A 27798-nucleotide genomic window follows, 5' to 3' on the forward strand; every position below is an offset into this window, starting at 1 on the left:
AGAGCAATAAACATTTTTTTCGATGGTCCAAGTAAAACAACTAGTCTTCGAAGGATTATGAAATATAGCATGCCCAAAACTGACCATCAAAGGAGGCAAAGTATTAACGTTCGTTGAATTTCTTGGACCTAATGGAGCCCTCAGTGGAATAATGTGTTTTATCCTACACAAATTTTATTATTTTTATACTCTCGCAACAATGTTGCTAAGGAGAGTATTATAGTTTTGTTCACATAACGGTTGTTTGTAAGTCCTAAAACTAAAAGAGTCAGATATAGGGTTATATATACCAAAGTGATCAGGGTGACGAGTAGAGTCGAAATCCGGATGTCTGTCTGTCCGTCCGTCCGTCTGTCCGTCCGTCCGTGCAAGCTGTAACTTGAGTAAAAATTGAGACATCATGATGAAACTTGGTACACGTATTCCTTGGCTCCATAAGAAGGTTAAGTTCGAAGATGGGCAAAATCGGCCCACTGCCACGCCCACAAAATGGCGGAAACCGAAAACCTATAAAGTGTCATAACTAAGCCATAAACAAAGATATTAAAGCGAAATTTGAAACAAAGGATCGCATTAGGGAGGGGCATGTTTGGACGCAAATTTTTTGGAAAAGTGGGCGTGGCCCCGCCCCCTACTAAGTTTTTTGTACATATCTCGGATATAGATTTTTGTACATATCTACTATAGCTATGTCAACCAAACTCTACACAGTCGTTTTCTTCAGGCATTTCCATATACAGTTCAAAAATGGAAGAAATCGGATAATAACCACGCCCACCTCCCATACAAAGGTTATGTTGAAAATCACTAAAAGTGCGTTAACCGACTAACAAAAAACGTCAGAAACACTAAATTTTACGGAAGAAATTGCAGCAGGAAGCTGCATCCAGGCTTTTTTTAAAAATTGAAAATGGGCGTGGCCTCGCCCACTTATGGACCAAAAACCATATCTCAGGAACTACTAGACCGATTTCAATGAAATTCGGTATATAATATTTTCTTAACACCCTGATGACACGTACGAAATATGGGTGAAATCGGTTCACAACCACGCCTTCTTCCAATATAACGCTATTTTGAATTCCATCTGATGCCTTCTCTGTATAATACGAGTATAAACATTAGGAACCAATGATGATAGCGGAATAAAACTTTACAAAAATACGGTATTTGAAAAACATGTAAATGACGTATAATGAAATCTCGATTATCACTTTATCATGCGAGAGTATAAAATGTTCGGTGACACCCGAACTTAGCCCTTCCTTACTTGTTTTATTCTATATTTTCTCTTACTGTTGTAAAATGAAGTTAGGTCACATAAAAATCTACATCCAGTATATAAGTGCGTGAATAAGTAATAAATTATTTACAAAAAAAATCAACAAAAAGAAAACATTTTAATCAAAAGCAGGAGTAAGTAAATGGAAGTTCAACCAGAAGTCCAAGCTTCTAGGGTTCTCCACACAGTAATATACCATAAAGTGCAGACAAAAGTCTTTGAAAGTCACACGTCCGCGTTTGTAGACTATTTAAATGATAAAAACCGATAATATCGGTTATTGGAGTAATAAAAATTAATAAAACTACCCGCAATTAAAAATTTCGTATATTCATATCGCTTAAAATAAAATGGGTTTATCATATATAAATGACATACTAAAAGCGATAAAATTGGATAGTCGATATGTAAAATGACCCAACCTCAGAGCCCAAGTGAAATACATTAATTAGTTCGTAAGGACCACTCCTACGAACAAGTCCATAAGTTGCTTAAAACAAACTTTTTCCGTAAATCACAAAAGCAGCAGCACAACATGGCGCGTGAGTATTAAAAAGGATAAAGAATTCGTCCATATAATGAAAATACAACAAGAATACAAAATATTTAAATTAGAATTGGCTAAATTTTATGTAATTATAATTTTTCAGTGCTGACAGCTAAAGTTATTGCAATATGCCTTGCACTTGCTACAACGGCTTTCATGGTCTCAACCATTGTTCTGGCCGTACAGAAGGCGGATTTGGAGGATGAATTACAAGATGCTTTGGATAAATTAGATGCAACCACCACGCTACCCACTACACTGCCCACAACGCCTACGACGCTTACGACACCTACAACGCTTACAACACCAACGACGGCAGCACCAAACAATCCAACACAAACTACTGCTCAGCCTGGTAATCCAACGGATCCAACCAATCCAACGACTGTTACTGTATCAACACCGACAGAGACCACACGTACCACACACGGTGCTGTAATTCCCACCATGACTGTGCCGAGTACGCAGTCGACTGCCGTAACCTCGAATCCCAATTATCCAACCCTACCACCTGGACTACCAAATCCCGAAGAGGTATGTATACATTTTTTTATTATTAAAGTATGTCGTTTTTGGTGTTGAAATTGTCTTAAGACAATGTGAATGAAGTTCTTGGAATTGCTGCTTGGAAATTTATATTTTCATTATATCAACTTATAAATGCTTGTTATTGACTTAAAGAACCACATTCAGATTTTGATGGTTTTTTGAGCGCCCACTAAATGGCAAAGGTGTTATTTTTGAGTATCGTTATATGCCCTTATACGCTGATACTCAAAAATAGCGCCTATGAAATTTGTTGATAGCTTAAAAAACCATGAAGACTAATTGTATTAGAAGTATTCAGAAACAAAATATGAAGGAAGTCTGCTTACTTTTTTCGATGGCACAGAGAAGTTAGAAATACTCTCTACAATCCATGAAGGATAAAGCCGATCAAATATTATATATTTTTAAATAAATATATAATTTATAAAAATCGCCCTCTCATTACTCACTTTACGGATGCTGCAATCAAGGCTATTTAGAAACGCTTAATTTCATTCCATATCGTCATCTAAAAATGCAAAACAACGTATCATCAAAAAGATTGAAAATCGTTGTAAGATATAATAACCAATATATTACTGTTTTATAACTAAAATTCTAATTTTCTCTCAATTTGAGTGTAGGATAACCAATATATATCCAATATATAACCACTCTATAACCAGTATATAAGCATTCTACAACCAAAACTCAAATTTTGTTTCAATACTAGTGGTTGCTATTATATCGTTTCTCCTTCGCCTGTAAACTTATGAAAAGTGATGTTATATTATTCTGCATCTTAGGCGACGATATACATATACTCATTAACTACTGATATTTACCTATCATGCCATAATGTTTTCCGAGTTATTTGAGGTGGGCAAAAAAGCAAAAATAGGGTTTTAATGCGGGATCACAGAAAGTTCCTAACTAAAGACAAGTTAAATCGATCTTTTTTTACGAATGATTTACATGTAATCGGGGGGTTTATCGGCACAAAAACAGTCTAACTGAGCCTTAATAGTTGTGGTTGCGATTCCTGTTGTTTTGACTGAATAATACCTAAAAATTCACCATAGTTTTTTTTCATTTAACTATCATGGAAAAACCCATGGACTACACAGTAACTTATCATTTAATAAAAAGTAATTAAAGTCCATTCATAAAGCATATCCAAAAGCAAAACTTTATTCACTTAATACGTCAGTGGATATCGACTTGACATTGCATAAAAAACTTATATCGTGATTAGTCAAATTGGAAGAAAAAACATCGTTGATTTGTTGATAATAGCCGTCATAAAGTAATTTTGATAAGCTTTCTTGGTCAAGATCGAAATTATAATGCAATGCTTTTAGATAAGCTAATGTGGATACAAAACAAACGCACGACAGGCGATCGGTGGTATTTATCAAAGTTAACCATTATTGCCGCATGCTATAAAGATAAGCGGTACTTCTTTGTATTTAAAAAGCGTTAGATATCCATATGTATGCATATAACATAGTATGATATGCATATATTTATCAAATATTTTGTTAGAATGCGCGTGGAATATCAAAAACTGTATCGATTAGAAATAATTGACGGATAAGCGTTGCGCTAATTAGTGTTGTATTTACTTAGAAGTAACAAATCGCTTAAACCGTTCGTTTCGCCGCCACGGTTTTCTGTTTCGACAGCCGAGATGTTTTCGAAAATTCTGGGTATGAGCCTGTGTAGTTAATTTGTTATGATTTAACTGAAATGATAAACATTTTACAGATAAATTGACAGCTCGTACGGTTGCCATTGCTTTAGGCCTAACAGCAACCGTTCTGATTGTTGTCTTAGTCGTTGTAGCGGTTGATGATAGCAATACAAACATGAAGTTGAAGGAGTGCGAAGAAAAATTGGAAGTTTTGCAATCGTTTATAGAATCCTTAAGCAAGGCAACAACCAGCATGACGCCAACAGTAACAACGGCTTCAACTTCTATATCAAGTTAATGATACAAAATTCGTCTGACAAATTAATGTGTAATAATTTTCCAAACGCGTATAATGAACCTTAATGTACTTAGCCATTTCGAACAAAATTCAATATTAATATACTCGCATTTTGTGTGTAATTAATTAGTATCAGTAAAATCGGGCAAACGAAAAACAAAAAAGTGTTTGAATTCGACGAATATCAGAACATAATTATGTGTACTTCTCATATAACGGAATTTGCATTTTTGTCTAATAAATGTTTAGCAAACGTTTTTATAGGCGGATAAAAGTAGTCGTATTTTAGTGGTGGTTCGCAAAATCGAGCTAAGACCATGTCCACTGGGCCGTATTTTATAAGTGATGATATTTTACTGGCAGAAGACTCGTAACTGGCGAATGACACGCGTGATCTTTTGCTGCAAGAACTGAATCGAAGCCGGATTGTCCGCATAGACTTTAGGCTTTACACATCCCCACAGAAAAAGTCTAACGGTGTGATACCACATGATTTTGGTGTACGATCGACCAGCCCAAAACGTGGAATTATCTGCTCACCGAAGTGCTCTCTCAATAAATCCATTGATTGATGCGATGTGTGGAAAGTAGCGCCGTCTTGTTGAAACCAAATGTGGCCGAGATCACGAGCTTCAATTTCAGGCAAGAAATAGTCGGTTGTCCTGGCGCGATAACGGTCGCCATTGACGGCTACGTTCTGACCGGCATCATTATTGAAGACCGATGATTCCACCGGCTCACAAACCACACTAAACCGTGTTTTTTTGGATGAAATGGCAGTTCTTGAATCTCTTCAGGTTGCTCTTCGTCCGAAATGCGGCAAGTTTGCTTGTTTAACTACACATTGAGCCAGAAATGGGCCTCATCGTTGAACAAAATTTGGCTTGAAAACATGGGATCTTCTTGGTACTCTTTCAAGAGCCCATAGAGTAAAGTGATGTCGCTCGGGAATGTCGAGCGGTTTCAGCTCTTGCTCAAGCTGTATTTTATATGCTTTCAATTTAAGACTTAAAATGGATATTTTGTTCACTACGTGCAGGAGGTGATCTACGCGGTCAAATATTACCCAACAATGAATGCTTGGTCTCAAGATGAGTAAAGGTGTTGCGAATAGTATGCATAGTAGGCCGATTATGTTGACCTTAAGTTGATCGAAGCGCGCAATAAACATTCTCAAGTACCTCTACTTAGATCAGCCGTTATATGATAGGATAGACATTTATTAAAAAAAATCTCTGTTTCCAACTAGCTGAAAATTTATATTGTCCTAGCTACTCTAGAAAAAAAAAATTTGCTTGAGTTTAAGTAAATTGAATATCAGCAAAACACCTCCTTTTTAGCTTAACATTAGGGATGACATCTCGACAAAGTGCTAACTTAGTTCAAGTCCCACAATGATTGGATATTTTAATACTTTACACTTAACAGAAAAGAGGTACGACCGATAAATTATATAGTAGACATAATCAAAACCTTTATATGGGCATGATACGGTATAACTCTGCTTGCAAGGTTGCAAAATCGAATCGAATCAATCGAATGGATGAAGATCGTAAAATGAAAATAATTATTGAAACTCTCCTTATCTCAGATAAAGAGTAAATAAAGGTAAGAATCGATTGATATCATAGTCGAAACCTGACGCATATTTGCGTCTCTTAATTTTCTGTTTTTAAATTATTTTAAACATAGCAGTGCCATATCTCCAACAGAAAAATGTTTGTTGCATAACCAAGTTTATACTTCATCCTACCACACATTTCCCCTTTCACCTTTTACCTTTTATAGTATTATTTTGCTCAAAGCTCTTTTTTATTGTTGAATTTCAAATGGTTTATAACTACTGCGGGCAACTAAACAAATTATCCATAAAATCATTTCCGCCGCTACTTAAATAGATAAAATATTAGTTACATACATGTAGATATGTATCAATGAGCTTATAGTTGTTTTTATACGAAAGCAACACAGTGATAAAGCAAAAATCCTGGAATTAGATATCTCAGAAAAAAAACAATAAATATAAGAATAATTATATTATAATTAGTCAACGAGTTTAACGTATTTTTCTAGCGATATTGGATAGATAGTATTTATTCTTCTATACCGTGACTGCTAGACTCAGTTACCGATCGAAATGTAAAGGATTTTGGATCATTCTTTACATAAAAATTATTTTTAAAGTTATGGGCTAGAAGACGTTATATTTCAAAGTAAATATTTTTTTATTTAAAATGAGATTATAAAAGATAATAAAGAAACATGGTAGCCAAATTCAGTCAAGGACCCGCTTTATTACTTCTCAATAGTTTTTGGGCAATAAATAGTCATAACGCGCCTCTTTTAGGGAAACTAATGTGGGTATTATTTAGCTCAAAGGTAAAATTTTCTGAATATTATGCATTTTGGAATCCATCAAAATGAGTTCTGTGGAACTTGAATACCTCTTCGAATGCCAGTATGGTATATAAGAAGTGATTATTAAGAAACTGATATCTGAGTCGTTATTAATTGAGGATTAAAATAAGGCTCATGGAGAATTAAGATATGATGAGACCATAGTATCATAACCATTGGTTTGAAAGATTGAAATTTTATTGAATAATTTGGAAACTTTTTTTCACACAAAGTATTAGTTTAATAGCTTTAAAGATAACTTTTTGATGTCGTGGTATTTAATTTATTTTCTGAAAAAATATTTTTTGACTTTACATGGGTGTCAGCATTGTTTCTAATGTCCCAGTATCTCTTTCAAAGCACCTATGTAGGTTTATACCATACTACCAGTATTACATAATTACATCGGAAGAGCCAACATACCTTCTTTGATTCAATTTGAATACGAAATCCACCTTCATACTTTCTGCGCACCTATCCCACATTCTTAAAACTCTCCTTCCATTATTTCAAACAATTAACCATCAGCAATATTTTAAATTTGATTGTCTTTCTTTAGATTATCTATCGTCTGCCAACCGATATTCGTCCAGTCAAGTATCGTATTTATTGGCATCCGAATTACGAAACGAACACCTGCGAAGGTTCCGTGACCGTACAAATCGAAATTGATGTACCCACAAATTTGGTTGTGTTGCACGCGAAGGATCTGGAGATCGGCGGTATTACAATTCTCAATGTAATGGCATATATGCGCATTCGTGTAAAGTCGTTTACCTTGAGTGAGGAACGTGAACTACTCATCATCGAATTGGAGGAGTTGTTGCGTACGGCCACACCGTATGTGGTCAATATTGACTTCACCTGCCAATTGAGTGGCTTAAGCGGCATGTACTCAAGTACTTACAAGGATGAAACAAATGCCGACAGGTGAGTCATAAATACATCTAAATGTATGAAGTTTATAATTACTACTTTATGGTCACTAAATCAGTGGGAAATTTTTAGGAATATTTATTCCTACAACGCAATATTATTCCTCATAATGCTTAAAGAGTTTTCAAAAACCAAAACTTTCAAAGAGAAAATTTAAGGTAGTTTGAGAGCAGAGAATGATGATGTTGAAATTGAAATGCCTTAACTGACATTACAAAAAAAGTATAAATTATACAGCTTTTGATAACGCCTTCGCTTTTGAGTTTTGGGATCCAACCACTTCCTTTGGCAATAAATTTCATTGAGAGCATCGAGAATCAGACAGGATCGATAGACTTTGCATAACCTAACTTCCTCGTTTTAAAGGCTAAGCGTCTCTCAGCTTTTAATTAAACTCGATATATGGTACAAATATGGAGTAATCAATTTTTTCACACGGATATTAATGTGAAGTGAAGATTATCTGCGATTGAGAACAATTGAAGGCTATAAACAGCGTGTATACAGGGTTTGTCCGGAAGGTAATAGACTGGTTTTCTTCCGCCACTACTGTACTTCGGAGCGTGCGCGCATTGGCTGGATTCGATAGAGGGCGTTCCGAGCTAACGAACGAGCGGCTGGTCAGTTGTCTCCGAGCATCCGGAGAGTCAGGACAAACATTTTCGCGCGACGTGTTTCTGTGAATGGTGCAAGCCGAAAATGCAGCGACCATTAGAGCAGAGGTACGCGATTAAATTCTGTGTGAAAGTCGGTAAGTCTGCTACAGAGACGTTTGATATGATCAAGCAGGCTTACCCAGATGTTACTTTAGCAAGAAGTGCTATGTTTCGATGAAGAAGAGAAGAGATCGCTGATGAAGACCATGAAAAACGATGCTCATTGTCTTTTTTTACATCAAAGGCATCGACCACCATGAATTTGTTTCTCCTGGACAAACCGTCAACGCCAAGTTTTACATGGATGTCCTCAAGAGACTCAAACGAAGGGTCAATCGGGTCCGACAAGACATCGCGGCCGATTGGAACTTGTACCACAACAACGCCCCGGCTCACATCGCCTCTCTTGTGAACAACTACCTAAACAAGGCCGGCATTCCAACGCTTCCGCAGCCGTCCTACAGCCCAGATGTGGCCTCCCGGACTTTTTTTTTGTTTCTTTGCGTGAAAAGGCGAATGAAAGACAAGCATTTTGAGACGAAAGAGGGGATCCAAGCAGCATCCACCTCGGCTCTCAAGGCTATTTCGGAAAATGCTTTCCGTGACACCTTCGATACTTGGAAATCGCCCTGGCAGCGTGCATCGACTCAGAAGGAGGCTCGGAGTCCGGTGCAATTCTCCAAAAGGGGATATAAACAATTCTGTATTATCTCAGAAGTGATCAAAAAGAGTATATCAAAGCTTTTCATAAGTAGTAGGGTCGCAATGCAACTGAGATGAGTGTGCGAAACTGTAAAAACAAGGATTTGAAAGCTCAAATACACTAAAGATGGCATTGAGCGGACTTGAAATCTAAAACCAGTACTTACAATGGGCAAGACATTAAGAGTGTCTGCTGAGTGGACCCTCAAAGCCGTGCTGAGCGTAAATGCGCGTGTTGCGTAAATGGGAAAATGCGTTCGCCTCGTTTTTAAGCGTCTTTATAGCCACTTCCTTATCTGCCAATATCCCCCAAACGCCTTTCGCACTGCAACGCAGAGAGTAAGAAATTGGCGCGTAAGCTCAACATTGCTCTCAGCCTGCTAAATGAAACGCTCTCCGCAAATAAATGCTAGTCAATCTTGTTTACCTTCTTTCTTTTTTCACTCTAACTCTTCCAATCTCCAATAACAATCGATGAACATAATAGCCAAGCAACAACCATTCAAGCTTAAAATGTCAAAGACCAGCTTTTTTCCTGCTTTTTGCAACAGCAACTTGCATCGCTAAGTTCAGCTCAACGGCAGTGGCAGAGCGCGCGGCGGCTGGTTGACTGCCTCGCTTTGGACGACCGCTTAGAATCCGCATCATCAACAGCGGCTCCGACAGTTGAGTACGTGAATTTGAGCGCGCCGGTTGTGTGAGCTGTGAGCTGTGCGCACGTTGAACGAGAAAGCAGAGGATTAACTAGTAAACTAACGGCTCGTATTAAAACCACGACGACGCATAGTGACTATGTAAATACAAAAAAAAAAAAAAACAAGAGTTAAAAGTAAGCGAGTGCATACGAGGCGCTGACGTGAGGTGTCACTGATCGCAGCTGACAAATTGACGGACCAGATATCACGCAGCGCAGTTATTCACGCCTTTCAATACACGATTTTTAACGCTGTCATTTAAAAAAAAAAAAACACAAAATCAAATAGAAATCAATAATTCATGTGCGCGTGCTATTGGTAGCTACAAAAATGTTTTTGAAAGGCAGAAAAAGCTTCGTGAAAAAATATAATTAAATTTAAAAGAGACTTCATTGGCAAATTTGTGCAATTCTTCGAGCCGGTCCGAGAAAGTACCAACAAAAACAGTTGGCAGATGTTTTGTTATTACATTTTATTTGGATATTTTTGCTTGTGTTGTTGTTGGAGAAAGGTTTTTAGCGCTGCCTGTGTGCCGTTGACTTGGAAAACCTGAATTACGAGCTTAAAAGAATACGAAAAAGAAAGCAAAAAAGACAATAATAATACAATCAAAAAGTTGCTATTAATCATATCACTGTTTTGCAACAACAACTGTGTAAGAAATAGCTTTGAGCTGATGCTGCACGAAAACAATACAATAACAATAACAATAGGTGTTGAAAAAGTCTGTTAAAGTGTAACAAATCAAGCTTAGCAAGCGAAAAATGCGGCGGCGACGTAGTGTGCAACGGCATTAGCGCGAAATTAGTTCATGATTTCAACAATAATAACAACAACATCGATATTAACGCCAGCAAAAAAATCGTACCAGCAGCAGACAAGTTCTATTCATCACTCGTTATTATGCGATTGAATAAGTTCTAGTCGCTGCCATTATCATTTTTTGTACATATTCATGCATACATATCTACATTTTAACTATTTACCATATGTAGTTCTTACACGAGTTGAATGTTGTGTGTGAAAATGTCGTGATTGGTGTGCCTGATGAGCTTGTGTGCCAAAAACGCCCACAACAAAACCGAATTACAATTACAATTCTTTGAGTCATCAGCGGTTGAGGTTACGTACAGAAGACGTACGAGGTACGAAGAGTCATGAATAAATTTGTATGGACGTACTATATGCGTAATGCACCGTTATACGGATGATAGAGGGAGGGGAGGAACTGTTTGTAAATTAAGTCTTTCTTAATTGATGTAGGGAACTTTTATTGGATGATAAATTATATACTGAGTATCGCAGGTTTTGACATAACGGAACAAATTTAAAAAAATATATATACATATTTTTTTGAAAAAGCGAAACACATTTTTACAAAATATACTTTTCTAAAAACAATCGGTGAAATTTGTTGCTGCATCGGTATTTCTTTTTTAACAGAATTCTTTCCTTCAGCGACGTAGCTATTATCACTTCAAAATTTTTTTTGTATTACGGTTTGAATCCCATCGTTCAGGAATAATTTTGGACGGCCGGTCTCAAGCCAATAACTAAGAACAATTTTTATCATATACACGACTTTACAAAATTCAATATTTTCAGCAGCCACTGACGCATTGGGTCGTCTAAATAAAGTTCGTCGTGATTGCAGGATGAAGTTAGCGATCTTCAGTATTTATGGAAAAAACTGCTTTCTGAAGTGAAGAGTTAACATTTTGATTTCCTTCCTCGGTTTTAATTGTTTTTCTGCCTTTTATTGTAAGTTTGGCATCTTCAATATTCTTGGAAAAGATTTTCTTTCTGAGGTGAGGAGGTGATTTTTCAACTTCTTTCTTCGATTTTAATTATTTTTTAATATTCTTGGAAAAAAATTCTCTTTGCGATTAAGAGTTGAGTTTTCGACTTCCTTCCTTGACTTTAGTTGTTTTTTTGTTTGACTTTGGTTATAAGTTTGTGATCTTCAATATTTTTGAAAACATTTTCTTTCTGAGGTGAGGAGTTGGTTCTTTGATTTCTTTCCTCGACTTTAGTTGTTTTTTTATTTGACTTTGGTTATAAGTTTGTGATCTTTAATATTTTTGAAAACATTTTCTTTCTGAGGTGAGGAGTTGTTTTTTTGATTTCTTTCCACGATTTTAGTTGTTTTACTGACCTTGGTCATAAGTTTACGATTTTCAGTATTCTTGAAAGAAAGTTCTTTCTGATGTTGATTTTTCCACATCTTTCCTCGACATTAGTTGTGTTTCTGACTTTGGTTATAAGTTTGTGATCTTCAATATTTTTGAAAACATTTTGTTCCTGGAGAGGAGAGTATTTTGGTAATACGCTTGTGGTCTTCAGTATTCTTGGAAAACATTTCGTTCCGTGGTGAAGCGTGGATTTTTCGTTTCAATCGATTTCATACCTCAATTTCACTTCTTTTTCTTTTTTGTTTCAAATGAGGTTTGGTTTTCCCTCTTATGTCAAAGAGTGAAGTGGTAGAAATACACTTTTAAATTTGTTGGCGCTTAGACGCGCTTCATTCGTTGTGAAAAGTATTTTGTACTCAAAAAGAAAGTTAGATATCTACTTTTATCGGGTTTAAGAATCGATTTTGAATATGTTCAGTTTGATGTGGGCTTGAAATCTGGGACTACAGTCTGCCTAGTTGGATACTCACATAGTATATAATTGTATGCATTTCGAAAATATGCTCGTCGCTCTCTTTTTTTTTTTGTTTGCATACAGATGTGTCGGAAATAATAATACCACTTAAAATATTCTTTAATTTGAGATTTGAATGTATTTAAGCTTAACATACAATATATTCACTGATAAATACACATAGTTCTACCATTAGTTTATTCAGAATCAAAACTAATACTAAACTAAGGTGATTTCTAACCTAATTTCCATAAATACTCTTTAAGAAAGTATTAAGGGCTCATTTGTAAAGCCAAAGCATCCGTCTCGTGAGTTTAATGATATGTAAAAAACTAAACACGCAAATCGCGCTCAAATAGGATACTTTAAAAATTAATAATTCAATTTAATTTTATTATATAATTTTTGGAAATCAAAACCAAAATAAATTTTCAATTGAAAACAATGAACTTACTTGCACAGAAGCTTTTTCAAACTAGTTTTTTAACAAAACATCTTTTTAAAATAATAAATTAAATACAAAATTTTACGTGCACCCATTATTCCGCACAATACTGTAGGTATTTGTACACACTATTATTGCGCATTCATCCCACACACTGCACACACCTTCGTCACAATCGCCGCCACGCATAAATAAACAAAGCCAACGCATGACTTACCTACGCCAACAGCAGATAGACAATCAACAATTCAACAACCGATCAACCCGACAAACGGGATTTATATACCATATACTATACCGAGTACATACCCGAGCATTGTAAGAAAATTTGCATTCAATTATTAAGCGCACAAAAATGAATCAAAGACTCGCGCTGCCAAAGTGGAGAATGTAGAAAAGGCCACTTGAGCGACAACCACAACAACAACAATAGCAACAAGTTGTAGTAAAATGCAATGAAACGAAACTGTTAGCCGCGACGTAGTAAAGCGGTCGCACTATGCTCGCTAACTTATCACTTTCTTTCGGAAAAGTGCGCAGGTGATGGCCCGTGAGGTGCTGTTGATGTTGATGTTTGCGCCCGGTAAGGCCGGTGTAAGCATGAAAATGTTGAAGTTGCTGAACCCCGCCGCGTGAGGTGGTGGTCACTTCGAATGTGCGCTGCGAAACTGGTTTCCGTCATGTGGCTGGCAGCTTATGAGACGCTTTAATGCTCATTTTTCATCGCCACCACAACTCACGCACACACACACACATACACAAGACTGCTTTACTTGGCTCATATTGCATGCAGTTTGCGTACGCTGTGCCACAAGAAATTTAGGACGCTTTGGGCTTAATGATAAACTAACAAAACAAAAATAGCAAAAACAACAAGAAATATATACTTGACTGCTAATACTCGAAACTGTTTATAATAAATACGAATAATGCCCAAAAAATAGAAAATAAAACTTTTAAAATGGGAAGATAGTCTTCTGCGTATGTGGGTTTGAGAAAAAGTGACACCATTTCATTGTAAATTGTAACCGTTGTCATTACATTGTTTACATTTTTGTGTGGCTAACTAGCAAGCGCTGCCTTAGTTCATTGGAAAAGAAAGCTGTTGACAGCTTAGAAAAGTTTAATGTAAAAATTTTATTTCTTTCTACGCTTTAATGGCTTAAAATGATTTTGTGTTGCGGTTGGGTCAGTACATTTCCCATCCCAAAAATATAAGAATACGCTTGAAACGTAGAGCATGAATGGGGTAAATTCAGTTAAATGGTTTATTTTGACGAGTTAATAGTATTGCCTCTTCATTAGATGCTCGGTGCTTACTTTAAATTTTGACTCCCATAAATGAAGCTTAGGTGATGGGCGTCTCTACGACGATAATTAAGCTTTTATAACAGGAAAAACATTGAAGGGTTTAAATTTAGAAAATAGAGATTGGTTAATTAATTATTTTGATGTGAAAACTATATAAAGGGTGAGTCATTTCGAGGTTCCCTACTGTTATCGAAAAACACAGACACTTCAAATTTAAGAGGGTATGTTCATTATCATTCGAAAGAACATTCTTTGTAATTTATTTCTTGAATATTATCACTTTCAAATATTGGTCGCAGATATGTCTCAGATGGTCCAGTCCAATTTTCGATGACTCGTTCGAGCATTTCGACTCGGCATTTCGGCTTGATGTTTTGCTTCAAGGCTTGAATTGATGCGGGCCTGTCCGAATAGACTTTAAACTTTACATATCTCCATAGAAAAAGTCTTACTGTGTGACCTAATCGACCGAACCAAAACATGAAGTTATCGGCTCACCGAAGTGTTCTCTCTATAAATCCATTGATTGATGCGATGTGTGGAAAATTGTGTCGCCTCGTAGAAACCAAATGTCGCCGAGGTCACGAGCTTCAATTCCAGGCATAAATTAGTCGGTTATGTCGTTCTCACCGGCAAAATTATTGAAGAAATATGGACCGATGATTTCACAGGATCTCAGACCACATCAAACCGTTGTCTTTTCTGGATGAAATGGCAGTCTTGAATCTCTTCAGGTTGCTTTCGTCTGAGATGCGGCAATTTTCCTTATTTACATCCCATTAAGCCAGTAATAGGCCTCATCGCTGAATGAAATTAGGTTAAAAAACGTTCGATCTTCCTAGAAATTTTCAAGAGCCCACACTTACGGACAATCAGACAGTTATACATATTCGCCATACAAACTGAATGATCGGCATAAAGTGCTTGTATGGAAAACTTCCTCATTTGAGGAAATATTTGTACGAAATTCGGCATGGCTTGTTTCTGAAGGCAATGGTGCAATCTTCCAAGAAATGGTGCAGATCGAATTGCTATAGCATATAGCTGTCATATAAACTGAACGATCAAAATAGTGTCGTTGTATGGAAACCGATTTTATTTGCTAAGATATCTTCAAAAAACTCGATATGGGTTGTTATCCAAGACAGCGCTAAAATTTTTTAAAATATTGTTCAGATCGGATCACCATGTCATATAGCTGTTAGACAAACTGGCCGCTCAAAATCAAGAAAAATATTTTTTCATACCCCTTATGCTAGGTGAAATGATCCTGTGTAGGGTATTAAAACTGCGGTGCTGAAGTTATCTTTTTGGATTGGTTTAGTTACCTTTGTTTCATCATTAGCAATTATTCTTCAGAAAATCTTATATTTTTGTTCTTTAGAAAATCTTATATATTGGCTATATGGAATAAATTTCTTGTGAATATCAATTATTTTAATTTTTAAAACTGTTGGCAGCTCTATTAATGAAATTATTATTTTTTATTGACTTGCTTAGTGGTGAAACAAGACAGCTTGCTTTGACAGCTATTCTTTTAAAAACAATTCTTGTCTCCAAAAAAACTCCATATATAACCACAATTATTTGCACATACTTGTAGGCACATTTACAAGTACATATGTTCATATGTATGTGTTTATCACCCATTTCACGACTATGAACAACTTATTAAACGAAGTTATTAAGACAGCCAACCTCTGCGCGCTTCTCATTGACTTTCTAATTAACTTCGAGATAATAAAAAAGTGGAAAAAGTCATAACGGCATATTACGCGCACAAAATTTGCTTACAGCATTTCCCCACGATTTGGCATTGGCTTTAGCTCTGGATAAGGCTTGGTGGAAATTTCGTTAGTAACAGATCGACAAATGAACGTATTTACACAATTTAAAATGCCATAAATTTCTGTGTGTGTCGATATATACATGCATTTATTTTATTACTTTTGGCAGTGCAAAAAATCAACTCGTTTGTATGTCCGCATAGCCACATAACTCAATCCAGTATTTGCCAATTTAGCGGTGAATAATTGAGGCAAGCGAACAATGCCACGAATATTAATGAGTTGTTTTGCAACAAAAAAAAAAACAAAAACAAATTATTCACGCACATAAATAATATATAAACAAATATTTTTGTGTGTTAACATAAATAAAAAAATGCATTTAAATTGCCATAAATTGACCCGTCGATATTTGTTTCAGCAAGAAAAAAGTAAAAAAAAATAAACACAAATCTCTCTGTGCGTTGAACCTTGCATTTTAATTGAGAACTTTTTTCTGTAAATTATTATTGATAATTTTATTAAGAGCAGACGATTTTAAGTACCAAAAAAAATAACACAAAAACCGAAAAAAGCTTAAAAATGTTGAAATGATAATTTTAAGGTTATGCCTGTTTCTGTGACTTTGTTTTTGTTTGAGGTTAATGGAGCGTTAAGAACTCGAGTCATTTTTTGCAGCGAGAAATTTCACTTTTATTACGTTAAATAACGAATTTTAATGCAAATAATATGCCACACATTTACTCATTTTACATTACTATACACAAATTCATATATTTATACATGTATGTTTGTATGATTTTACTAAACAAAATTTATTTTCTTCATTAAACCAGCTTTTTTTCTCGTTTATGACAAGTTAGTTATTTCAACTGTCGTTGACGAACAAATTAACTTTGACCCACTTGCTGCCATTTGCGCTATAAAATAGCATAAGTATGTATTTAAAAGTTTTCAACTCGATTTGTATTGCAGAACTGTCACATTCACAAAAAAAAAGAACTGGTTGCCTCTCATATTCGTGGTCAACTTTTATTTTAGCTCAATTTTCATATAGTCAGGCTTTCTATTTTCCACTGGTTTTTATGCTGCAATTATTTAAATATAAATACATATGTATACAATTGTTCACATATAACATATTTTTCTGTATACTATATGTATGAATGCAGTTATTTGTATTGAATTAAAATAATTGAATGCAAATGGCGATCATTTCAACTAAATAAAATATTGTGTTGATTCCGGGTTCGCGTAAGCCAATAAATACCTGAAGAACTTGTATATAGGAGATATTTGGTAAATTTATTGATCTACTTATCCACTATACTCTTACAATTTCTTATGTTTATGTTCATGGCATGTGATAACAAGCTATTAAAATAGTATGTTTAGAGACTAGAAGTTTTATATTAAAGGTTCATAAATAATGTGTGTGTGCATAAGTTTGAACTATTAGGTGTTTGGGTATGACCTATCCATCATTATAGAATATGAAATTTATTTATTAAGTAGATTTAAATACGTTTTCTACGTTCGATGAAAAAGTTAATTGTTTTTCCACGCTTCGTGTTCACGGTGTGCAGCCCACTAGTATGACTGTCGATCGGACTTCAGAGTGAAATGATGGATCCGTTTTCCATTGTCACATAACGACGAAAAATTTGGGTTTATTACGCTTGAACATCTCCAAAAACTGCTCAGAATCATCACTGACAAATCGCTGCAAACCAGATATTAAGAAAACGGCTCTTGGAGTGCCTGCTATGTTCAACAACTTCCTTTTACGGTCATCCAAAATTATCTTGTGGACTGTTTTTGTGTTTTCGTCGATATCAACCTCTTTTAGGCGCGTCTAACCTTAGCATACCAAACTTCAATGAATAATTTTGCCGGGGCAGTGTCCGGAAACTCGTCATCAAGCCAAGCTTTTGCTTTGTTTCTCCCTCAAAAAGCAATATTTTATAAACACTCGAAATTTTTTTGACCGTTTTTTCACAAAAACAAAATTTGCTTCTCTCAAAATGATATGGTGTAATTCTAGTTGTGCCATCTATATGTCAGGCCGGTCAATTGAACTGTTATGTTTTCTTTTTGATTCCTTGGTTTAGTATACTCAAAATACTTGGAAATTTATTGTTTTGAATTTTTATGTTTCAAGGAAATTTTAGAAGATTGCAGTTTATTACATTTTTTAGACGATCTAAGCCAAGCACTTATAAGTAACTCCCATTCATAGTTAATATTTCTTCAAATCAAAGAATTTCGACACCTTTGGAAGACCATCAAAAATATATTTTTTATTGATACGATTTTTCTCTTCTGCTTGGCTTTAACTCATTTGGCAGACTTTACATTTTTGCAAACTGCGTTAAGTAAATTAAGTCCGATATTTTTTGGGTTTTTTAGGTCATAATTTATTAGCTTTTAGAGCATTAGTCAACCTTAGATGTTAAGATAAGATAAACAGATGAGAATTGCACCGCCACCTAAGGTCTATTGTGCCCTTTTCTAAGTCACAACGACCCACTTAGGCCCCAGCATATTGATAAATTTCAATGTAGCATATTTTTTAATGTGATCCTTATTTGGAAACATGGCTCCAAGGGCCTTTAGCCTGTGTCTGCAGACTGTCAGTCAATGAGCAGGTATTCTGTCGCAGAACCGGCAATTTGCACAAGAAACTTGGCTCTATAAGAGCTTCTTGAGTTTACAGTGGCTAGTGCAGAATGTGACAAGTAGCCTAAGTTTTTCCCTTGGGAGGTTGATTGAGATGTTGGTCTTTAGAAATGCGCCATAAATGGCATATACGTTTTAGAAAATGCTATTACGTAGAAGATGCCATCGGCTCGGCACTCTTGTGTTGCAATATTTGAGTTCTGCAATTCAAATCTGAGCTCTTCTAGTCAATAAATTCAACTAAAGCACAGGATAATTTATAGGGTAAAGTTTATGAAAGAAAGATGGCATTGATCGCAAAAGCATAAGAAAATTGAAATTCAAACCCAGAAACACAGGCGAATTTGACATTATCCTAAATGATTATCTAAACGTTCTAAGCCTGTCTGTAAGCTTGCACTATGTTCTGAATTTTAGTAAGAACTGTTGATCGTTTTAGCTCGAGGCAGCAATATTTTTCTTGCTTTTAACCACCACCAGTTCAAGTTGTTATTAAACAGAAATTGTTTGCTGGGTGTCTATGTAATTTCATATTTTTGTATTTCATTGCATGCAAATGTCTCTGCAACAAAGTTCGATATACCCGATTGGACTTGCGTGCGCTTGAACTAGGTTAAGATTTCTGCAGATTTCTTATTGTCTTGCTTCGTATGAAAAGCGAATGTTATAGAGAATGTAATGAGACTAGCAGCAAAAAGCTTGAGTTTTTACAAATATTTATACGAATAAGCGCATAAATGCAGCGATTGCGATTGCAATTATACAAAACTGAAATTTGCTTAATTACTGTGCATTTTGTGCGCCTGTGTGTGTGGATGTGTGAGTGCATTGCAATTGTCTGTTACTTCACTGCGATTTATTGCTCCAATTAATGCTTTGGCCCCATGCAACTACAACAACAACAATAGGAACTAAATTAACTATAATTTCATTAGTTATCTCATTGTCATTTCACACGAAGCAACAAAAAGCCATCGCGTGTCGATCGAGAGCAGCCGAAGCGCACATTCACTGCCACATAAAATCACTTAATTTCGCAATAAGACAAATAGATGCAAATGAAATGGTTCGAAACAGGCTTGCACACGTATGTGTGTGTGTGTAAAAAGCGTATTAATTTCGATTTTAATGCATGCATGTATGGGTGTGTGTGTGTGTGAGTTTTAATGCACTTTGTCTAGTGTGAATTTTATCTGCTTTTGGAGCGTGTTTTTGCATTTGAATTAAACGCTTTTGAATGATTATTTCAGCAATCGCAATAGCTTTCGTATCGTTTGGCAATCTCTTTGATGCGCAGGCGCACATATACACAAACAAATGTATGTGTGTAAAATAAGTTTGTATGATAATTGCGAAAAGCCCGCATTTTAGGTGTTTTTTATGCCCTGAACAGGGTATATTAAGTTTGCCACGAAGTTTGGAACACACGAAAGGAAACGTCGAAGAACATATAAAAACAGCGGACCACTATAGAGTATGGCTGTCATACCAACTGACCCATCTAAAACAAGTAATTTTCACCAAATTCGGCATGGGTTACTGGCCGAGGCAACGCTATAATTTTCGACAAAAAATTCAGATCGGACCACTATAGTATAGTATACATGTTGTACTGAAGAATCAAATTTAAATTTTTTTATGGAAATCTTTTTAGTGGTGAAGGGTATTATAGCTTCGTTGTGCATGTGTAAATATTTTTATTTTAATGGCATTTTTAAATGTTCACTAGTATTCGATTTCAAGTTTAAATTGCATTTTATCAAACAGATGTGATGAGTTTATGGTTGAAAATTCTGTTGTGCACACATGTACATACATACATACATATGTATACATATATGTATTTATATAGTATATAATACATTTTTTGAATACAGATGAATAAACTTGAATTCATCTTCTTCTTTATTGGCGTAGACAACGCCTACGAGTTTATAGCCGAGTTTAAAACGGTGCGTCAGTCGTTCTTCCCTTTCGCTGTTTGGTATCAATTGGATATTCCAAGTGAAGCCAGGTCCTTTTCCTCCTAGATATTTCCGACTTAGTGGAGATCTTCCTCTTTCTCTGCTTCTCCCGGCGGGTACTACGTTGAATATTCTCAGAGCTGGAGTGTTTTTGTTCATTCGGACGACATGACCTAGCCAGCGTAGCCGCTGTCTCTTAATTCGCTGAACTACTATGTCAATGTCGCCGTATAACTCGTACAGCTTATCGTTCCATCGAATGCGATATTTACCTTAGGCAATTCACAAAGGACCATAAATCTTCCGCAAAACCTTTCTCTCGTAAATATTTTTGTAAAGTCTACTCATCAGATGTTGTCATATAGCAGGACGGGTATGATGAGTAACTTATAGGCTTTGGTTTTGATTCATAAAGAGAGGACTTTATTTCTCAATTGTCTAGTCAGTCCGAAGTAGCACATGTTGGCAAGAGTTATTTTGCGTCGTTTTTCGAGGCTGACGTTCTTGTCAGTGTTGATGCTGGCTCCAAGATAGACGAAATTATCTACAACTTCGAAGTTATGACTTTCAACAGTGACGTGGGTGCCTAGTTGCGAGTGCGATGACTGTTTGTTTGATGACAGGAGATATTTCGTCCAATCAGTTACTGACGATGGGCTTTAATTATTCACACAATGTGCTATTTATGAGTTCTTCGCCGACGTAATTGAATAGCTCGGCCGGCAATGCAACGGCTCCCGCCACTTTAGTGTTCTTCAGACGGGTCCATGTAAATTGTGCTCTTAAAATGTCAAAACGAATAATGTTGGAGAGAAAACTTTTCGTTGCAGGTATAAGAGGCAGTGAATAAGGGAAATATAAGTTTGAAGCTGAATGATAGTGGATAAAAAGCACCTTCTAAAAAACCGCTTAGATGTCAAAGTTTAAATAACCATTTCTGAACCTATTAAAAATATTAGAGAAGAAAATAATGCGGTAACTAACACTATGATTAGACTGACACTTAAACACAAGGGATCTCAACAAACTCTATAAATAAGAATTAGAAATTAATGACTGGGCCATAAATACAAGTAACTTAGAAAGCTAATTAACCTTTATCCCGCAAAGTTCTGATTTGCATCCTAACTTCTAAAAGGCCGTATGTAAGACTATAAATTACCATCTTGTTGGCGGAAATGCCAAGTAAACCCTTATTTTCTCCTAACTTTATCGTTTTAAGTACTAGATTCGTATCAATCCCGTTAATACGATTTCGTGGGAAGCACTCACCGGAAACTACTCGTTTTCTGGGCTTTGCGTTAAATAACTTTAACGACTTTGTTTTTTTTTCCTTACTGGAGGAAGCAGGAAGTAGAAGAGTGCGAAAAGTGCTTTCACAAATAGCAAAACATTGAGAAAGTTTCAGAAATCAAAAAAATTTGTAATTCAATTTATTAATGATCATACATTTTTTAATAATTTAAAAAAGATAATGAAAATTATGGAAAAACGAATATTATGCTTTGAGCAGCTTTTTCAAATTTAAGCCATTCAAATCCGACACAAATTCTTAAATTATCATCCTTAATATTTAGCAATAAAATGCCATTAAACTCAATGTCAGCCACTTTCAAATAGTAAACAAATAATAAAAAAACGAAATAATAATAGTGCAATTAAAAAACACACGAAGCTAAGTGAAAAATGTACCCGCAATCAAAAGTGCCACCGGTTCGGCCGCGTTCCAGTTTATCAACAGACGATCATCATTACCGCATACGTGACTGTGATGCACGACATGTACGCAAAAAACCGAATAACGCGTTCATAACACTTGTCGGTTTTTGTTTGGTACTTTTCGTGTTGTGCGCATTCCTGCTGGGTGCGCTCATTTACGTCGGTAGAAATATTGTGAACGCGCCCGCTTATACGTCAGCAGCTGTGGCAACACCAGCAGCCGGCGAATATTTGACAAATGAACAGCTGATATCACCAGCAAATTTATCAATTTTGCGAATTAGAACAACAACGGATTATTCCACATCCTCGGCGACACATTCCACGTCCAATATCAATATGAAATCAGCAACTTTAGCCATTGAACCAGCCATAGCAGCCGCTTCCAAAGTATTGCAGAAATTAAGTTTTCGTCTGCCAAAAGAAATACGACCACACCAGTATAAATTACTTTTACAACCCGATTTGGTGAATAAAACATATCAAGGCAGTATTACTATAAAATTGGAAGTGTTGAAACCAATTTCTTATATACCAGTCCATGCGAAAACATTGAATGTAACCACAGAAGAGGTCATGCAGCTGGGTGAAGCTGATGCGCCACTCAATAAACTGACACCCACCTTGACCTTTGCACACCCAGCTTTGGAATATTGGGTGACTGAATTCACAGATCCTTTACAAGTCGGCAACTATTCATTGCGTTTGGCATTTAACGGTTCGCTCACTGACCGTATTGTTGGTTTTTATGCATCTTCATATTTGGATACCAAAACAAATCAACGCAGGTGTGGTAAAGCGCTTACAATTTGCTGCATAAATTATGATTTCTTTAGACATACAACTTTTGCATATAAATTATATACAATTACATTTAATATTTAACTTGTTTAATTGCAGATGGATAGCCACCACAAAATTCGAACCGACTTATGCGCGCACTGCCTTCCCCTGCTTCGATGAACCGGCGCTGAAGGCCTCCTTTATTATCACTGTAGTACGGCCCACCAATGGTGGCTACCACGCGTTGTCCAATATGCCTGTTCAGGTAAGTTTCCAATTTCTTAAACCTAATTAAACCTAAATCACATTGATTTTGTAATAAAAATGTGGTATGTTTGTGTTTATAATATTTTAGAGCGAAGTGGTGAACGGTGATATTACGGAAGTAACATTCGAACAAAGTGTACCGATGAGCACCTATCTAGCCTGCATGATTGTATCCGATTTTGCTTCTCAATCTAAGACCGTTAATGGTACCTTATCGGGTGCTCAAGATTTTGAGATGCGCGTTTTCGCAACATCCAATCAAATTGAGAAGGTTTCTTATGCTTTAGAAACCGGTGTTGGAATTACGGAATATTACATTGACTATTTCAAAGTAACATATCCGTTACCCAAACTGGATATGGCTGCCATACCAGATTTTGTATCGGGTGCCATGGAACATTGGGGATTGGTGACATACCGTGAGACTGCGCTGCTATATGATCCAACAATCAGTTCGAGTGCCAATAAACAGCGTGTGGCTACAGTAGTGGCACATGAATTGGCACATATGTGGTTCGGAAATTTGGGTAAGATATTTTATTATTTATACATACCACATATGCTAATACCAAAAGAGATGAAATTATTTATCGGAGTAACGCGGTGCGTATTTATTGCACGGTAGTAGCCTTCGCATTAATATGATTTGTCAATTGTTTTTGCTTGTGTGCTTAGTATTCGCTAAATAATTGTTTACCACTGTTTTTTCTGTTGCCGGTAGCAAAATGAGTGCAATTAGAAACGTGTTCGGAATTTTAATTGTAGTGGCCTCGGTACAATCACAACCATTATGGCTCATGTCTTATAATTGATTAACCAATACTAGTTTTTATATCATCATTCCTTTCTTTTTTTATTTTTTTATAGTGACCATGAAATGGTGGAATGATTTGTGGTTAAATGAAGGTTTCGCCAGCTATATTGAATACAAGGGTGTGAATAAAGTGCATCCCGAATGGGCTATGGTAAATTAATTTTAATATATTTACATAGATTTTTATACTAAATTGTTTTTATTTTCTGTTTTCGTATGTTAGCTTGATCAATTCATTGTTGCTGATCTGCATGATGTACTCGAACTGGACGCCACTTTGGCGTCACATCCCATTGTGCAAACGGTGGAAAGTCCTGCGCAAATCACAGAGCTCTTCGATAGTATTACATACTCGAAAGGTGCCTCCGTTATACGTATGCTGGAAGATTTGGTGGGTGAAGAGAAATTCCGCAATGCTACCACGAACTACCTTACTAAATTCTACTATGCCAATGCTGAGACAGACGATTTCTTAACCGAAATCGAAGCATTTGAATACGATTTCGATGTGAAGTGAGTGCGAATATCATTTAAATATGTATATTGTAATTACGAAATATATTCCGCAGATTAATTATGCAAACATGGACTGAACAAATGGGCTTGCCGGTTGTTGAGGTTAAGAAGGATGGCAATACGTATACGCTTATACAAAAGCGCTTTCTAGCAAATCCAGAAGACTACAGTGCCGATTTTGAAGTATCCAAGTTTAAGTGAGTATATTATATAAATATATAAAAATTAAAATATGTATGTAAGATGGCACAATTTTTATTAAGAGCATGTCAGTTTGAAATTTTTCTATTTTATAGTTTAATAAAACGCACTTTTAAATTTATTTATGTATGTAACCATCACTTTTAATTTTTTTACAGCTACCACTGGTCCATACCGATAACTTATTTCACCAGCGAGAACGCTGAGGTTGCACGCACAATCTTCAATTACAACGATAATGAAGGTAAATACACGAAATCACAAGTAATTTTTTTATAATTTCCAAATATTTTTACACACGCAGTCAAAATAACGCTAAGCAACGCTGTCGATTGGATTAAGATTAACAAAAATCAAGTCGGTTATTATCGTGTAAATTATGCAGCCGAACAATGGCAAGAACTGACAAGTGCGCTGATTAATGCACGCGGCCAGTTTAGCAATGCCGATCGTGCGCATCTCATCAATGATGTCTTCTCCTTAGCCGATGCCGCACAATTGGAATATAGTATTGCGTTGAACTTGTCACTCTACTTAGAAAATGAACTGGATTATGTGCCATGGAGTGTTGCCAGTGCGCGTCTTTCAGATATCAGAAGTCTACTCTATTATACAGATTCATATCGCGACTTTGTCGTTTTCGGACGGAAATTACTTGCGCAAGCTTATGAAAATGTTGCGTGGAATGTTAGCGACGATCATTTGGACAAGTAATTTTTTTTGTAGTAAAATTTTTGAAACAAATAATTTATATAACATAAAAAATCAATATTTCAGTTTGGTACGTGTCAAAATACTGAGTCTAGCTGGTCGATTCGAATACCAACCAATGTTAACTGAAGCCGCCACACGCTTTACAGAGTGGTTAAGTAATCCCAGCGTAAGACCCGATCCTGATATACGCACGATTGTATATTATTATGGCATGCAAAGTGTAGGCAATGAAAATTCTTGGAATCAAGTGTGGGAATTGTTTATCAGCGAGTCGGATGCGCAAGAGAAAGTCAAATTAATGGAAGCTTTAGCGGCGGTGAATTCACCATGGATTTTGCAACGGTAAATACTGCAAATACAATTTATAATATCTTAGCAACTCTCATATTGACATTGCTCACTTGATCACTCATATAGTTACATCAACTTGGCCTGGAATGAAAGCTATGTACGCGGTCAAGATTACTTCACTTGCCTTACCTATATTTCGAACAATCGCATTGGTCAAAGTTTAGTGTGGGATTATGTACGCGAGAATTGGTCACGTTTAGTTGAACGTTTTGGCATCAACGAACGTTATCTCGGCCGTTTAATACCATCAATTACGGCAAGGTTTGTTACACAAACCAAATTGGAAGAAATGGAAGCATTCTTTGCGAAATATCCTGAAGCGGGTGCTGGCACAGCAGCACGCAAGCAAGCATTAGAAACAGTCAAATTCAATATTAAATGGCTGGAACAGAATAAGGCGCAAATAACTCAATGGTTGGCCGAGCAAAAAGCGGCAGATGCAAGTGCGAGCACTGAATCCTCTACAACAACAACGGAAGCTGCTCGCATCTAAAGTGTCGCCATAGCATTTGTTATTGTTCCACCCAAAGTCATCATAGCGTGAATTTATGAAAGCTTTTGTTTATTTTTATATAAATATAAATAGTATTTTAACAGATGTATGTAAATACTTTAATGAAAGTGTGTATATTGTTAACTTTTATTGAAGTCGAAAATTGGAAATGAAGACAATAAAATGAAATTGTTTGTACAATTACAAGTATTTGTTGCGAAATTTGAAGGCTTTTAATGCAATTGCATGGTATTATGTAATTATTGTACTTTCTTGCAGTTAATAATATCAAATGCATATACAAGTATTAGAGTACACTTATTTTAGAATAATTTACAAAACAAATATTATTTATGGCACTCACCACCTAAAAGCATACGAAATAAGTTTCTGTATTCCAGAATTGTTCCAAATTGCTTCTGCGTTTGGTCATAGAGATTATTAATATTATAAATTTAATATATTTTGCTTATTTTAGCATATTTATTTCGCTGTAAACACTTTTATGCACTATATTACACAAGAATTTGATTGCTCTCTCCTTCTAATGCCTTTCTTGGCAACATGCCCAAAGGGGGCTTACTTTTCACATAACCATTTTGCTTACTTTCTTTTCCTTTAAGAAATATGCTGCACAAAAAACACTTTAAGACTTTAATTTCTTAGTAAAACATGTACATATGTATATGTATTAGCTTATCATATAATGGAAATTAGAAACTTATCTAATTTGTAAGAAGTGAGCATGCTTTGCATATACAAATGTAAATATACTCCCGATATGATAATCGCTACATATACTTTTTACCCTAAACTTTATGTTATATAAAGAAAGTACTATCGCCATTTTCACAATTACATTGGCGGTACACTCGTTTAAAAACGCGGAAACTAACTAAAACAGCTGGGAAGCGGATACAGAGTGGTAATTACACTGGAAGGTAAGTATTTTAAACAGAGGGTGGAAATGAATTGCAGAAAATAATTTCGCATTAATAAATTTAATTGTACAATGAAATGAAATTAATTAAAAAATTAAAATATATAAAGTTTGAGTAAAACAATTTTTAATTTTCTTTCACAATCTACATTTTAGGACCTAAAACTATCATAATACTAATTATGTATGTGTATTATGTAATCGGGCTAAATATTTTTTTACATTTTATGACTCGAATACAACCATGTATTCGATTTCCAGTTCTTTTCGTTAGTTTCCGTATTTTCCAACGAGTAAGTGGGCGGTTTAAAAGTAGTTAGCGTAAATATTTTAATTTGTTTAAAAAATCGAAACCACAATTCTTAAAAATATATGCTTTTTGGCAAAGAGAGTGTGTTGTTCAGTTGGCAAATGTGAAATGTTGTTTTTGTGCG

The 27798-nt window shown here is 35.7% G+C and overlaps 2 protein-coding genes across 5 annotated transcripts; both read left to right on the plus strand.

Annotated features, from left to right (window-relative positions):
* Positions 1-1752: 1752 nt before the first annotated feature.
* LOC120766924 (glutamyl aminopeptidase-like) lies at positions 1753-26646 on the plus strand. 4 transcript variants are annotated; one of them, XM_040092672.1, is made up of 12 exons: positions 1753-1824; positions 1933-2363; positions 7305-7675; positions 23186-23333; positions 23424-23862; positions 24203-24300; positions 24373-24662; positions 24719-24862; positions 25025-25110; positions 25171-25576; positions 25644-25922; positions 25998-26646. In XM_040092672.1, the coding sequence occupies exons 1-12, from the start codon at positions 1818-1820 to the stop codon at positions 26422-26424; spliced, it is 3126 nt and encodes a 1041-aa protein (XP_039948606.1). In that variant the 5' UTR covers positions 1753-1817; the 3' UTR covers positions 26425-26646. The 4 variants fall into 4 exon arrangements, with proteins under 4 accessions (XP_039948606.1, XP_039948605.1, XP_039948603.1 ...); XM_040092671.1 differs by lacking the exons at positions 1753-1824; positions 1933-2363; positions 7305-7675 and adding exons at positions 9706-9868; positions 22144-23073; XM_040092669.1 differs by lacking the exons at positions 1753-1824; positions 1933-2363; positions 7305-7675 and adding exons at positions 9706-9833; positions 22144-23073.
* On the plus strand, positions 4003-4506 carry LOC120766925. The gene is made up of 2 exons (XM_040092673.1): positions 4003-4066; positions 4125-4506. The coding sequence occupies exons 1-2, from the start codon at positions 4048-4050 to the stop codon at positions 4346-4348; spliced, it is 243 nt and encodes an 80-aa protein (XP_039948607.1). The 5' UTR covers positions 4003-4047; the 3' UTR covers positions 4349-4506.
* Positions 26647-27798: the final 1152 nt, after the last annotated feature.

This window comes from Bactrocera tryoni, chromosome 1 (assembly GCF_016617805.1).
Source record: "Bactrocera tryoni isolate S06 chromosome 1, CSIRO_BtryS06_freeze2, whole genome shotgun sequence".
Classification (NCBI taxonomy): domain Eukaryota; kingdom Metazoa; phylum Arthropoda; class Insecta; order Diptera; family Tephritidae; genus Bactrocera; species Bactrocera tryoni.

Bases quoted from the DNA above. Each gene is read 5' to 3' on its own strand.
- LOC120766924 (XM_040092671.1), top strand. From the start codon at position 22,253: ATGTACCCGCAATCAAAAGTGCCACCGGTTCGGCCGCGTTCCAGTTTA. The intron at 23,074-23,185 runs GTGTGGTAAAGC...GTTTAATTGCAG, and splicing joins ACCAAAACAAATCAACGCAG to ATGGATAGCCACCACAAAAT. The intron at 23,863-24,202 runs GTAAGATATTTT...ATTTTTTTATAG, and splicing joins TATGTGGTTCGGAAATTTGG to TGACCATGAAATGGTGGAAT.